At 32.2% G+C, this 15,982-nt stretch overlaps 1 protein-coding gene across 2 annotated transcripts in view; it reads left to right on the top strand.

Annotated features, from left to right (window-relative positions):
• Window positions 1–15,982, top strand: part of TRPM7 (transient receptor potential cation channel subfamily M member 7) — a 112,114-nt gene that overhangs the window by 47,189 nt on the left and 48,943 nt on the right. Inside the window, exons 12-19 of one of the 2 annotated variants that reach the window (XM_082387893.1) lie at window positions 3,616–3,750; window positions 7,120–7,173; window positions 10,231–10,371; window positions 10,660–10,794; window positions 11,388–11,668; window positions 12,678–12,906; window positions 13,992–14,147; window positions 14,222–14,365. In XM_082387893.1, coding sequence (XP_082244019.1) covers window positions 3,616–3,750; window positions 7,120–7,173; window positions 10,231–10,371; window positions 10,660–10,794; window positions 11,388–11,668; window positions 12,678–12,906; window positions 13,992–14,147; window positions 14,222–14,365 — 1,275 coding nt within the window. The remainder of the gene's footprint in view (window positions 1–3,615; window positions 3,751–7,119; window positions 7,174–10,230; window positions 10,372–10,659; window positions 10,795–11,387; window positions 11,669–12,677; window positions 12,907–13,991; window positions 14,148–14,221; window positions 14,366–15,982) is intronic. The other variant, XM_082387894.1, reaches the window with a different exon arrangement.

Below are 15,982 nucleotides of genomic sequence, written 5' to 3'. Positions count from 1 at the left end.
ATTACTTTGAACTCTTTATCAGGTAAATTACTTATCTCCATTTCATTGAGGTTTTTCCCTGAGGTTTTATTTTGTTCTTTCATTTGGAACATATTTCTCAGTTTCTCCATTTTACTTGACTGTGTTTTGGTTTCTATACAGTAGATGAAATAACCACCTCTTCCAGTCTTGGAGAAGTAGCCTTGTGTAGGGGATGAGCCTTGTCAATCAACCTTGACTCAGCTTTTTGTTCTCTCTCAAACCTTTCTGCTTGTTCAAGCAATGTATTGTATTTTTACTAGCTCCCAGTAGTTGAGAATGTGCAGTTACCTATCAGTGTCCCTAAGGGGAGTATTTCAGCATCCAGATTCAGACTGACTGGAATCCAGACCCTCAGACAACAGCTTTTGAAAATCTTCAACAGAATATTTAGGAAACTGAGTTCAACAATACTTTTAAAGGACCATATACCATAATCAAGTGGGATTTATTCCGGGGATCTGCAAATCAGTCAACGTGATATATCACATTAAGAAAAACAATGATAAAAATCCTATAATCAACTCAGTGGATACAGAAAAAGCATTTCACATGATTCTATATCCATTTATGATAAAGACTCTCAACAAAGCAGGTATAGAGGGAATGCACCTCAACATAATAAAGGCATATATGACATAATAAAGGCATACAGCTAACATCATACTCAATGGTGAAGAGTTGAAAGCTTTTCCTCTAAGATCAGGAACAAGACAAGGATGCCCACTCTTGCTACTTTTTATTCAGCATAGTATTGGAAGCCCTAGCCACAGCAGTTAGGCAGGAAAAAATAATAAAAGGCATCTAAATTGGAAAGGAAGAAATAAAACTGTCACTCTTTGCTGATGACATGATACTATGTGTAGAAAACCCTAAAGACTTCACCGAAAAACTGTTAGAACTAATAAATGAGTTCAGCAAAGTTGTAGGATACAAAATAAATATGCATAAATTTGTGTTTCTATACACTAATAACAAAATATCTGAAAGAGAAATTAAGAAAACAGTCCCACTTGCAATTGCATCAAAAGAATAAATTACCTAGGAATAAATTCAACCAAGGAGGTGAAAAATCTGTGAACTGAAAACTATAATATGTTGATGAAAGAAATTGAAGAAGATACAGAGAAATGGAAAGATATTTTGTGCTCATTAATTGGGAGAATCAGTATTGCTAAAATGTCTATACTACCCAAAGCAATCTACAGATTCCGTGCAATCTCTATCAAAATTCCAATGGCATTTTTCACAGAAATAGAACAAGCAATTCTAAAATTTGTATGGAACCACAAAAGATCCTGAATAGCCAAAACAATCTTGAGAAAGAAGAACAAAGCTGGAGGCATTATGCTTCCTGATTTCAAACTGTGTCACAAAGCTATGGTAATTTAAACATTATGGTATTCGCATAAAAATAGATAAATAGGTCAGTGGAATAGAATAGAGAGCCCAGAAATAAACTCATGCACATATCAATTTACAACAGAGTAGTCAAGAATATACAGTGGGAGAAGGACAGTGTTTTCAATTATTGATGTTGGGAAAACTGGACAGCCACATGCAGAAGACTGAAACTTGACCACTGTCTTATACCACACACAAAAATTAATTTAAAATGGATTGAAGACTTGAACATAAGACCTGAAACCATAAAACTTTTAAAAGAAAACATAGGTAGTAAGATCCTTGACATAGGTTTTGGTGATGATTTTTTTAATTAACCAGACTAATACAGGAATGTTATTGTTGGTAACTTAAAATCCATGGGGAACAGAAGAACTCCCCTTACAAGTACAGGATAAGAAAAGAAAGGAGAGAGGACCAACTGAGCAATAGAGTAAATGTTGTTAATGTTAGAATAAGTTAATAACAAATCAGATTTGTATGTGATACGAGAAAGTAGGAGATAATCTTAACTAAAATAGGAATGCCATGATAAATTACAGGCTGTTAATATATGAGAAATTGAATAAGTATTACATTCTTATAAGTTAGTTGTGCCTTGTTTTTAAGTGCAATGCCAAAATATTTTCCTTGTTATGAAATAGAACTGAGTGGTGAAAAAAAAAAGTGACAGAAAACATATCTGCCCTCTGATCATCATCCATCATGCATAAGGCATGTATTTAGTCTGTATACTAAAAAGATTTTGGAGACCCTATCCTTTGCAAAGTAATAGAAATCAAGGGTAGATTGGGTAAAGAAATGGTAATAGAAACTGCTATAGAGAAGTTGTATAGTTGTATGGTAAACTTCTGAAGACAATAAAGATTAGAAAACAAAAGGTGAAAAAACCCAATGATTTTTTTTTAATGTATTTCTTTTATTTATTTATTTTTGGCTGCGTTGGGTCTTTGTTGCTGCACACGGGCTTTCTCCAGTTGCGGGGAGTGGGGGCTGCTGTTCGTTTGCCATGCACAGACTTCTCATTGCAGTGGCTTCTCTTGTTGCAGAGCACGGGCTCTAGGCACGTGGGCTCCGTAGCTGTGGCTCATGGACTCTAGAGTGGAGGCTCAGTAGTTGTGGCGCACAGGGTTAGTTGCTCTGCGGCATGTGGGATCTTCCCAGACCAGGGCTCGAACCCATGTCCCCTGCACTGGCAGGCGGATTCTTAACTGCTGCGCCACCAGGGAAGCCCAAACCCAGTGCTTTTGGTATTGATTTTCACCACAAAGTTTTTTATCCTATGATACCAAAATATTTAAAACTATACAGAAGCAATGAGGTATTATTAAAATATTAATATATCAGTAATACTAAATATACTAATATTATTACATTAATAAGATGACTTTTATAATGCTTCTTAGTGAAATTTCTGTATTTGTGTCTTCACTGGTTTTAGAGTATTTGATTCATTGTCTGTTGAAGTCTGTAAAAGTGTCTCTAAAAACTTACAAGGGAGCGCTACAAATGCTGACTGATACACGTGTTACATTAAACTGCAGTGCCACATGTTGTATTGCTGTTAAGAGATACGATTTTTCTCTGACGGTGAATGGTTTCTGTTACAGTTCTAAAGAAAACTAAGTACAATCTTTTCTGACTTACATAGCAGTTGTATTTTTGGAAAGTTTGTGACAGAATACTTTGTGTTTATATGTAAAGCAGAATTACTGGATTTTCATTTGTGAGAATCTAACAGGATAATAGAAAGTTGTATGAGATATAAGGCAATTCCTCTTTGAGTGACATTGTCTGGCATATTGTATGATTTCTGGTATCTTTTGACCGTGTCCATTAAATGTAGTAGTGGCCCCCAATTATTGAAATGATCCCTCTAAAAAACCTTTCTTAAACACTGAGAACCATTGCTCTAAGGTATTTTTCCCAAAATTTACTTGATGGTGGATTCTTTCTTGTTTCCCCCCCCCCCCCCCCCACATAACCCTTGCTGTCCTACAGAATGTTTTTTAGGGAATGCTACTCTAGTGAGGTCTTTTTATCTATTCCCTATATACCTTAAGTCCTAGCCTTTTATTACTTTGCATCTTTTTAATTTTGTTCTAAAACTGTTTAGGAACAAATATGTATAAATCCTAAGGACTTGCATGTAGAACTGTTTGTATAATTTTATTAATGTTGATACTGTTTTAGGTTGGATCCTTGGAACAAGCTATGCTTGATGCTCTTGTAATGGATAGAGTTGCATTTGTAAAACTTCTTATTGAAAATGGAGTAAGCATGCATAAATTCCTTACCATTCCTAGACTGGAAGAACTTTACAACACTGTAAGTGTATGTTAAAATTCTTTGTGGACTAAGTTTTATCATCTTTGGAAAGTGTCATTTTACCTGAGTATATTCATTCCTATTGGTAAAACCTTTAATGTTTTGCTGGATTATGTGGAAAAATTACAGCCAGTCTTAGTATAGATTGTTTATATGACAGTCTGAAACCCTTTCCCTATTTCTGGAGACCTTCTCTGTCACCATAGCCACATAGGAAAGAGATGTAGTGTTAACAACGCTTTCCTTCACCTCACCCCTTTTTAAAACTATAAGATCAAGTTCTTAATTATAGAGTCATTATATTTCTTCTTTTTCTTGGTAGTCATTTGTTACACCAAATTTCTTTTGATTCCTTTGACCAATGGAGAAATTACACATTGCTTTTTCTTTTCTCCTTTTTGGTGTTTACATTCATGATTTTGACCTTGTGGTGTCGTACTTTCAGCTTACATACTGTTTTTCAGTTTTTCTTTTAAAGAGCTCCTGAAAACTAATTATTCCTTTTACAAAGCCTTTCTCATTTTGTTTCAAATTTCATGTCACTAACATTGGAGAGGGTAAATACTACTCTTCTTAATGGTTTTTCATTACTAATAGAAGTATACCTTGAGGAGTACTATGACCAAATCCTAGCTTTCTAACTTTGACTTCTCTGCAAAGCTGTTTCCTTTTATTTATCAGTTTCTACCTATTTATCTCTTTCTTTTCATTCCTAATGTCTTTGTACTACTCAATCATTTCCAGCCTGTACTATTTCAGTAATCTAATTTCCTTGTCTATTTTCAAATCTTTAACCTAAATATTCTTATAGTGACATACTTTATCATATCTTTCCCCAGTTTAAAAACTTTTGATGGCTCCCCAATGTGTATAGAATAATACTCAAACCCTTTACTTGGTTTTCAAAGCTCTCCAGCTTTTGAAATTTTGCCTCAGCTATTTCTCTCACTTGGCCTTTTAATTCCTATCTCCCACCTCCGCATAGTGGATATTTCAACTATGTCATCTACCTACTATTTCCCCAAAATATAAACTTTTTAAAAAAGCATTAGTTGTTTACACACTGCTGGTATGTGTTTTTCTTCCAGCTACTACTACCCACTTACTGGATTTTATTCTTTGTTTGGAACCTAGTTCAAATGCCAAGGCAGTGCTACAGTGAAGCCCAGTGGTGCAGTTTGTTAAGTACAGTTATGTCTTCCACTGTGGATTGTAAATTTCCTTTGAGTAGGGATTTGTTGGCGTTCTACTGTCTCTAGCAAATAGATGTAAAAATTAAAAGGATTATTCATTGTGCCAAAGTAAGGTTTATCCCTGAAATGTAAAGCAAATACAAAACACTAAAAATAAAAATTGATCCCATTAGCAAGGCAAGTAATTTTTTTAACTGTATAACTCAAAGTTATTAAGATAATAGTTAATGTTCAGCATCAATTATTGGTAAATTTTTTTAAAGTTTAAGGGATTGTATATAACATGATAAAGCAGTGGTTCTCAATTTTTTGTTATCAAGATCCATAAAAATTATTGAGGACATCAAAGAGCTGTTCTAGAGAGGTTTTGCTTATGTGTGTTGATATGTATCATATTGGAATGTAACACCAAGAAATTTTAAACATATTTATTAATTTGTACTTCAGTACAAATAATAAATCCATTACATGTTAACATATATAACATATTTTTCAAGAAAACAAAAAAATTAGTGAGGAGAGTAGAGTACTTTTATGGCTTACAGATCTCTTTAATGTCTGGTTTCATAGAAGGCAGCTGGATTCTCATGTTTGCTTTTGAATTTAATCTCACAATATCGCACATCATGAAGCCTCTGGAAAACTCCACTGAACACTGAGAGAATGGGAATGAATAAATGCAAATAACATTTTAACATGATTCTGAAAACACTTTTGATCTCATGGGCCTCCTAAAAGGGTCTTGGGGGCCTTCAGGAGTCCCCAGATTGCACTTTTGAGAACTGCTGTGTTAAAGTGTACTTATTTTTTACTAAGAAGTCATATTTAATGAATAAACATTAATGGATTAAGATAAAATAGAATTACAAAAATTGTGTTTCTCTCTGATTATATACTATTAGAGAAAATACAATGAAGCTTCCTAATACTTAAAAAGCATGAAATAATTCACATTCACTTGGAAGACACATTTATTTTTTAAAAATTAACTTACAGGCCTCTGTCTTTATTTTTTATAATACTTTGCATTTCAGAAATGTTTGAGCTGTAAATATTTTGTAAGTCTATCTAAGTGCACTAAAATATTACCGATTTTTTGTAAATATTTCTACTAAGTTTGTTTCTTTATGTTAAAAATAATTGACATTTTAAATTAAAAAAGATTAACTTACGAGGAGAATGAGCTGAGGGAACTCAGCTCTTAAGTCTATAGACTAAATACTATAAAAAGAATGCAGTATCAGTTATAGCCATCTTTAGATATTATATAGAATTTGAAAGCCACTAATATCAAAGAAAATAATATTGTTTTCAAAGGAATAATAAGTTTACCCACTTAGATTTGAGAATGTATTACCAAGTATATGTAATCAAAATGGAGAAGTACATTGAATTGATTACTACAATAACCTCATAAAAATTAACAGTAACACAATGGTGGGAGAAAAATCTCATTTGATATTTCTTTTAAACAATAGATTTAAAGTATTGACAATAATTCTCTTGATTTGTGCTGCTTAGAATCAATTGCAGTAAATTTCATATAGGTCAGAGCACTGTCTAAAAAGTTTAGAAGAATATCTTTTTGGCCCATTTATCTCAGTTTTGATGGGGGGAGATATACTCCTGGGTATTTTTTCAAAATACAGGATACCATCAAAATAAGATTAATGTAAAAATGAAACTTGTCATTAGTCTACTGTAATATTTAAATAGAATTAAGATAATAGGGAAAAGATGGCATATATAAATGTTAAAAGTTTGTTACCCAAAATATTTAATGTATTGCTACAGCTTGATGATTAGTGGCAGAAACAGAGGTACAGACATTTTAACAAGAGGAAAGAGAATGCCTCCATTATCAATGAAATATAAATTAAATTTAACATATAATTGTGAAGCTTGCAATGTTTGCATGACTTTTAGAAAAGAAAAGCTTTTGTGTTTTGCATAAGTAAAAATGTAAGAGCATAAGAAATTATATATCTTGTTAAAGGTAAATATGACAACATGTAATAGTTACATCTTTTTCTTTGTTCCATTTTATGAACAGAACTTGTATAACTCAAAAACAATATAATTTGTGTAAGAACAAAAGTCCTGTAACAAAAAGGAAATTGTTTAAGTTATTTTAGAAGAAAAATAATAGTTTCCTCTAATTATTTTCTCCTTAAAGAAACAAGGCCCAACTAATCCAATGCTATTTCATCTTGTTCGAGATGTCAAACAGGTAAGAGATTATTTTTGTTTTCGAAAAATGTTATTTTAAAAAAGTCATTTATACTTCATCTGTTTCTAGAAAGCATTTCAGTGCATCTTAAAGTTAGCAATAAAGTGACTTTTTTTAGATCGAGATTAAAATAAGGGATAAATTTGTAGTAATACAGGAGTAAAGAGCATAATATATCAGAAATCAAGAGAAAGGAAAGTTTATGGAATTAAGACCTGAGCTTCTAGTCATCCAGGGTACAGTATGATGAAGTTCATAATGCTTATTTGTTCATAAAGGAAGATCTTCTTTCTCTGTGTTAAGAAGAAATTTGTTCCCTGGGCATGTAAAGGACATTGAGAGAAACACAGATTGGTGATCTTCAATGGCAGATTTTGCCAATAAAAAGGCTGAAAATGTTCTGTCTTTCTCTCTGTTTATGTCTTTCTCTCCCCCCCCCCCATCTCTGTCTCTCTCCTTCTCTCTCCCTCTTCCCCCTTCTTTTATATTCAGTATTGGTAGTGATTTCCTATATAATGCTCTCATATGGTCTGAAGCCATTCTGTGGTGACTAAATTTGACACACTGATATTCCTCTTCTTTTCTACTGGATTCTCTGTGAATTAATAGTTTTAAACACTTATTTAAAAATTATAACAATTTAAACTATTGATATCCAATAGTTTTATTTCCCTTGATGAAAAAGTACTCATATTTAGTTAATTGAATTATTTTTAAAGTTTCTGAACTAAAATGCTTTCATTCTAGAATTCTTCATTCAAATGTTTTACTTGCCATTAAGTGTGAGTGTACTATTAAAAAATGGAAAACTTGATAGAAATGTCATTTTCTGTGTTTTGTAATATGTTTAATACTAAACTAACATTTCATAGAAAGAACTTAGACTTTGTCATACTTAAAATTTTTTTCTTTATTTTTTTCCATGTGCTTTTCTTTGTAGCTTTATTGAAATGTATTTCACATACCATAGCATTCATCCATGTAAAGTGTATAGTTCAGTGACTTTCTATATTCAGGGTAGTGCCACCGTCACCACAATTTTAGAGTATTTACAATACCCCCCCAAAGTAACTTTGTACCCATTAGCAGTCTCTCCCCATTCCTGCTGCTTCTCTACTCCTTGCCTCTGAGCCCGCCCTAAGCAACTGTTAGTTCTTTTCTATCTCTGTGGATTTTCCTATTCTGGACAGTTCACATTAATTTTTGTTTGTTTTGTTTAAATAACTAAAGCTTTCTTTTTTTTTTTTTTCCTTCCCAGAAAGCTTGAATAATGAGGGAGACCTTCAGTCCGGGGATTTCTTAAACACATTTGCATTATGATTTACTTATGTGGTTTAGCAGAACTATAGTTGTTAATTCTGGGAACCTCACATAGGAGATTTGTTATATGTTAACTTCTTTTACATTGATGGCTATAATAATAAGCCCAGTTTTTCTACTTGCATAAGTGAAAAATCCTAAAGTAAAAACAGTAATTGAATATTTTCTAATTCAAATTAATGAGTTTTCTAAGAGTTAGTTGTATAGCTTGAGAAATTGCTTATCATTTTTTTAGATAACTCACATTATTTTCCTTAAATTAAGTATTCCCCATTCAAGTGAATTCATAACATAAGGGAATTTGTCAGATTTAAAAAAAAATAGAACTAAAATATCTATCATACATGACATCCTTAATCATAGAGCATATTTTGAGGTTGCTTAAGATGAAATAAAAACAAAAATCTTGTATTTAAGATGAAAGTATGTTTTTTGATTAGTTTTTTTTTTAACATCTTTATTGGAGTGTAATTGCTTTACAATGGTGTGTTAGTTTCTGCTTTATAACAAAGTGAATCGGTTATACATATACGTATGTTCCCATATCTCTTCCCTCTTGCATCTCCCTCCCTCCCACCCTCCCTATCCCACCCCTCTAGGTGGTCACAAAGCACAGAGCTGATCTCCTTGTGCTATGCGGTTGCTTCCCACTAGCTATCTATTTTACGTTTGGTAGTGTATATCTGTCCATGCCACTCTCTGACTTTGTCACATCTTACCCTTCCCCCTCCCCATATCCTCAAGTCCATTCTCTAGTAGGTCTGTGTCTTTATTCCAGTCTTGCCACTAGGTTCTTCATGACCTTTTTTTTTTCCCCTTAGATTCCATATATATGTGTTAGCATACTGTATTTGTTTTTCTCCTTCTGACTTACTTCACTCTGTATGACAGACTCTATGATTAGTTTTTAAATTAGCGATCTAAAGAATATAGATATCTTTAAATTAGCGATCTAAAGAATATAGATATCTAGAAATTAGAAACTTCACAGATGAAGCCAAAATATAAAAAGTATAAGCATTTTAAAAAGTACTAAGTTCATGAAATTATAATTAGGGAAATGAAAAGAATGGTGATGGTGTTAAGAGGGCAGAATTGGTTAATATATATAACTCATCTGATGATTAAACCCTTTAACCAATAATTCATTCTGAAACAGTCTTTCCAAACTCACAAATGGCTTATGTTCCAAAAGTTCATTTGTAAATTGATGCCCTGGGAAAATGAAGTTTTATCTCTGAACAATGTTATAGGTGGTAGTTGAATTCTAGTCAAGGCTATAAAAACGTGTAATCTACAATATGGCCAATATAATTTTGGTTAAAAATATTTATAAGTATTAATGGGCCCCTCAGGAAACATTTATAGCATTATTTATGCAGGAAAATGCAACTTATGTGCCACGGTGAAACAGAATACTTGGCACTTAGAGGTTTCTTTGCCTGTGTGTGTGAAGTATTAATACAGTGGAGAGATCAAATTATCTTCCTGTTGTAAGCCATACTCCTTTCCTGAGCCACACCGTTGGGACTTCAAAACCTCAGAATCTCTCTTCTTACAAAAGAAAACAGAAACAAGTCACTCCCTTCTTCTGTAAAGGTAGCTGCTGGCAACTCCAGCTTCCTGTAACAAGTAAACATTTGTTATTTTGGAGAGTAGTAGGCACATTTCTAGGCATGGCATGGAAATATTGAGAAATACTATTTTGTCTTTTTAAAACTAATGCTTTGTTTTCAGGGAAATCTTCCTCCAGGATATAAGATCACTCTAATTGATATAGGACTTGTTATTGAATATCTTATGGGAGGAACGTATAGATGCACCTACACTCGGAAACGTTTTCGATTAATATATAATAGTCTTGGTGGAAATAATCGGGTACGTAATATTTGGGGGGAAGTCTATAGATGTGCTTTAAAATAAACTTACACACTTTAAAAGTTAAAAATTACTTAGAATGGTAAAAGTGGGATTGCCTTAAAAACATGAGATTTTAAACTAAGAGTACTTAGAAATATTTTGTAATTGAAATCCTGAAGAAACTATATTTTTTTTTTGGTGTGCGTACACACATATATTTATATATACATACATATGTAAAAACTGATTTTTTATAGCATATCAGCATATTTAAATCTATAAAATCTAATAAGCTTTTATTTTCAGAGGTCTGGCAGAAATACCTCCAGCAGCACTCCTCAGTTGCGAAAGAGTCAGGAATCTTTCAGCAATAGAGCAGATAAAAAGGAAAAAATGAGGCATAATCATTTCATTAAAACAGCACAGCCCTACCGACCAAAGGTATATTTGTTTAAATATTACCCTTTCTGGCTTTCGCATTTTGTTCTTTCTAAATTACTTAGTATTATGAAACAAAAAACTCCTTGTTTTAGTAAGAATTATCTTTTGTTTTTAGATATGGTATTATATCCTTGATTCTTCATTTTCCTATATGCCAAAAGATATTCATTGTTGGTTAATGATTCTGTTATTTTTTAGTATTTAACTATGATAATGACCAAAATTTTTAGATGTTTTGATTATTGCTTAACTGCCTCCTTTTATTCTATATTTACTTGATTAACAACATGCAAGACCAGAGGTGTTATCCAAACTTTCTTTTCATTAAAACTGTGTTTTATTGGATATTAGTTGAAATATTTAGGCCCTTTCTTTAATCTTGGAAAACTTTGTTGCAAAGACATTTTTTTGGAAATGACATTTCTATGAAATGAATATGAGCTATAATAAAAATCAAGTATGTAAAATTTATACTATTTTCATTTGTGCAGCTGTATGAAGTTGAAGAATAAAGCGTATTTTATTAAAATTCTCACATGAATGTCATATGGCCTCATTTTGATGAGCCTTATAACATTTATTTTCTCTTAAAGATTGATACAGCTGTGGAAGAAGGAAAGAAGAAAAGAACCAAAGATGAAATTGTAGATATTGATGATCCAGAAACCAAGCGCTTTCCTTATCCACTTAATGAACTGCTAATTTGGGCTTGCCTTATGAAGAGGCAGGTCATGGCCCGTTTTTTGTGGCAGCATGGTGAAGAATCAATGGCTAAAGCATTAGTTGCCTGTAAGATCTATCGTTCAATGGCATATGAAGCAAAGCAGAGTGACCTCGTAGATGATACTTCAGAGGAATTGAAACAGTATTCCAAGTAAGTTACATTTTATCATTTGAAACATTTTAAAAATACAAAATAGATGAGGTTTAAGTGGAGATTATAGTGCCACGCACTAATTAGGTTACGTGTTATAATTTTATTGGAAAAATTAAGAGAAACCCACTTTCTAAATGTTTTAAGTTTTTTAAAAAAAACTCAGAAAGAAACTTTGCTGCCTAGGCATGTATATTGTTTGCAGTTCAAGAGTTAAATATCTCAACAAGAAAGAAGAAATGCCAGAAATAAGTTTAATAATTAGTTGTACATAATAGCAATTAGATTAGGAAAAGTTCCATTTGAAGTGGTAGGGAAAGGAAGAAAGTGAGGTTTGAGCTGTGTTCTAAGGAAATAAATTTAGTTCAGCTGGAAGGGCATTTCAGATGGTGGAACTACATATGTAGAAGAATAAAATAGTTCACAAGTTTTACAGTCTACTTAGGGGAGTAGTAAAATATTAAGCTAGAAAGGTAGTTTGTAGGAAGCTTTATAATAGAGAATAGGACCACCCTCCCCCAAAATGGGCTGTCTTTGGAAGAGAGTAAGAGTTGTTACTGGAAATAACTCAAATAGAGATCCTGTGATCATGTTACCAGGGATTTAAGATTAAGATGTTTTTCATATTAGGTTAGTCCCTATTCACATTATTCTTCCTCTCTACTGGGTACCAACCATCTTCTATGTTTGAAATATTGTCTAGAGACTTTCTGAACAGAGTATCTGAATATTGTCAGTTTGGGTTTCCTGTGAGTCTATAGGTTTATTTCTAGGACCAGGGGAAAGTGCTCTGGAATCACATTTTCAGTCTTGTTCCTAATGTGGCATATTTTAATATTTTGTGATTTTCACATAGTAGTGGATATCTGAAAACATAGGGCCTCACAATTCCCTAAGTGTGTGTGTGAAAATATTGAAAACTGGAACATGTTATGAATGACTTTAAGGATAATGGTTTAAAACTGCAATTTGGTAATCTGAATATGTTTTGGCTTTTATCTTTTGATAGTGATTTTGGTCAACTGGCAGTTGAATTATTAGAACAATCCTTCAGACAAGATGAAACCATGGCTATGAAATTGCTCACTTATGAACTGAAAAATTGGAGTAATTCCACCTGTCTTAAGTTAGCAGTTTCTTCAAGACTTAGACCTTTTGTAGCCCACACCTGTACACAAATGTTGTTATCTGATATGTGGATGGGAAGGCTGAATATGAGGAAAAATTCCTGGTACAAGGTATACCTTAGAAATAATATAAAGTGTGTGATTAGATAAAAAAGAACAGAGGAATTAGCTCAGCTGTATAGTAAAATGCCTTGATTTGTGAGGGTAGGGGTTGTGGTGTTGGCATTTTATCCCTCTTAGTCTTCACTCTGAATCCTTTTCAGGTGTGGTGTATAGTGATTGTTTCCCCAGTCTGAGCCAGAAGCATGAGAGCAACAAATGGGAGTATTGGCATTTATAGCAGCCATGAAAAAAAAGTTGTTGCTTTATGAAAAGATGATTCCCAAATTCTAAAATTCAGGACCTATCTACTAACTTAATAATCTGTTACTTTTAATTTGCTTGAAGTATATTGGATCTGCTCAGTTTTTATGGTTAAAAATTGGGATAAAATGTTGTCTGGTACTTTCAGTTTCATTACAGTGAGAGATTTTACTTTAAACTTTCCTTTTTGTTATTTTATGTCTGAAAAAAGGTATAGAATATAGAAGGCAGAAATCAGGCAAGTAGTTTAATCACTGATCATTGTAAGTGGATAATAAATACTGATCATATACTAAAAATAATGGTGAAGGATTAACCCTGATATACAATTATAATAGAAACCCTGACACACAATTATAATTTCTTTGTGCTTGAGGGTTTTGCAGGTAATACATAAAATTTCAGAAATAAACCTTTTTGTTTATAGAGGCACAAGCTGAGTAATCACATTGTGACACGGAACACTTGCAGAGAGATTTAGGATAAAATTAAGCACATATTAACTTCATAAGGCTTATATTTTATTTAAACAAAAATGTATTTTCTGAACAAATTGTAACCTGATTTTTTAACAGGACAAGTCTATAATAATTATTAAATCTTTTCTATACCCTTATATCGTAATACTCAAATGTTTTGTTACTCTTTAAAACAATTCAACCTGGCCTCTTTCTATATAAGTAAAATGTGAAGTTTTTGTTTTTTCCCTGCACCACCAGGGACAAAATGGCTAACTAATAATTAGGAGATTTTATACCTTTTTATTGCTTTTATTATATTCTTGAAGGCCATTAATTTTAAAATGTAAACTTCTGTGTTTCTAAAATTTTTAGGTCATACTAAGCATTTTAGTTCCACCTGCCATATTAATGTTAGAATATAAAACTAAGGCTGAAATGTCTCATATTCCACAATCTCAAGATGCTCATCAAATGACAATGGAAGATAGTGAGAACAACTTTCAAAACATAACAGAAGAGATTCCCATGGTAAGGAAAAAAAATTTAAAGTAAATATAAATTTGTTGTGAATAAATGTACAATAAATGTTCTTTTTATTTTAGGAAGTATTTAAAGAAGTAAGAATATTGGACAGGAATGAAGGGAAGAATGAAATGGAGATACAAATAAAATCAAAAAAGCTTCCAATCACACGAAAGTTTTATGCCTTTTATCATGCACCAATTGTAAAATTCTGGTTTAACACGGTATGATTTTTTTTTATTGAAGTATAATTGATACTATATGTTACAGGTGTATAATATAGTGATTCACAATTTTAAAGATTATACTCCATTTATAAAATTATAAAATATTGGCTATAGTCCCCATGTTGTACAATATATCCTTGTAGCTTATTTTATGCCTAATAGTTTGTACTTCTTAATCCCCTACCTTTATATTGCCCCTCCCCACTTTCCCTCTCACCACTGGTAACCACTAGTTTGTTCTCTATATCTGTGAGTCTGCTTCTTTTTTGTTATATTCACTAGTTTGTTGTATTTTTAAGATTCCACGTATAAGTGATATCATACAATACTTGTCTTTCTCTGTCTGACTTACTTCACTTAAGATAATACCCTCCAAGTCCATCTATGTTGCTGCAAATGGCAAAATTTCATTCTTTTTTATGGCTGAGTAGCATTCCATTGTATATATTTACCACATCTTCTTTGTCCATTCATCTGTTGATGGACACTTAGGTTGCTTCCATATCTTAGCAATTGTAAATAATGCTGCTATGAACATTGGGGTGCATGTATCTTTTCGAATTAGTAATATGGTATATTTTAAAATTGAGCAAAATTTTTTTTTACCACATTAAAAACCATTCAGTTTTATTAATTAACATATTAAGTTCACACATGGTCTAAATAAACCTTTAACAATCCATCTATGATTCTCTATCAAAATACAGATTATAGTAATTCAGAAGAATTCTTGTTCTTTGGATAGAATGATCTGAGAATTGTGATTTTTATGATTTACACAAAGAAGCCTAGTTATTTAGTAAACATGGATGTACAGTAATTTTATAACTTCTTATGGAAGGGTTCCCTACATTTTTCTTAGTTATTGATGAAGATGTATTTGTTTCAAATATGCCAACTAATATTCATGACTTCTATCTGTTGATTTAATGAATGTTTATCAAGATTTTAATGAACTAACATCCTTTTATCCTTAAAAGCAAATGGTCACAACTATTTAAGATTTACAGTGATCCTCTGTCTTTAATACAAAGAATGATTCCCTGAACACTTAACTAATGGTGATCTATAGGAATGATTTAAATCAATGACAGATGTCATTTCCATTTAGATTTTCATTGTACGTTTTACATTACAGGGTCTTTAAACATCCATGGAGTAATAAAAATAAATGATTGCTACCTAATATTATTTTCAAATAATCTCAAATAATGCCAATATAAAAAAGATGCTGATAATAATTACACCTGTCCAAACATCATTCCCTGTGATCCTGTGATCAATACCAACAAACAAATTTTATAAGTGTTTTAACTTTAGATTATTTTCTGTAACAGTCTCAATTAGAGTAATGCCAGAAAAGTTACTGACTTTAATGCTTTCTACTATGTATTCTGATATTTATTTAGATTTGATTTGTGATTAAGTACTTTTACATTTTTTTTCATCGTTCAAGTTTCTTTCCACTGTGAACTCTTCAGGTGTTTTCTGAAGTATATATTCAGGACTGATGTCTTTCATCACTTATTACATTTGTAGGGTTTCTCTCCACTATGGATTCTCTGATGTTGAGCGAGGTAACAGCTCTGGTTGAAGGCTTTGTCACATTCTCTA

This window comes from Balaenoptera borealis (genome assembly GCF_965194805.1).
Source record: "Balaenoptera borealis genome assembly, chromosome: 3".
Classification (NCBI taxonomy): Eukaryota; Metazoa; Chordata; class Mammalia; order Artiodactyla; family Balaenopteridae; genus Balaenoptera; species Balaenoptera borealis.
The sequence above is the reverse complement of the archived record's forward strand: the minus strand, read 5'-3'. Positions and strand labels throughout refer to the sequence as shown.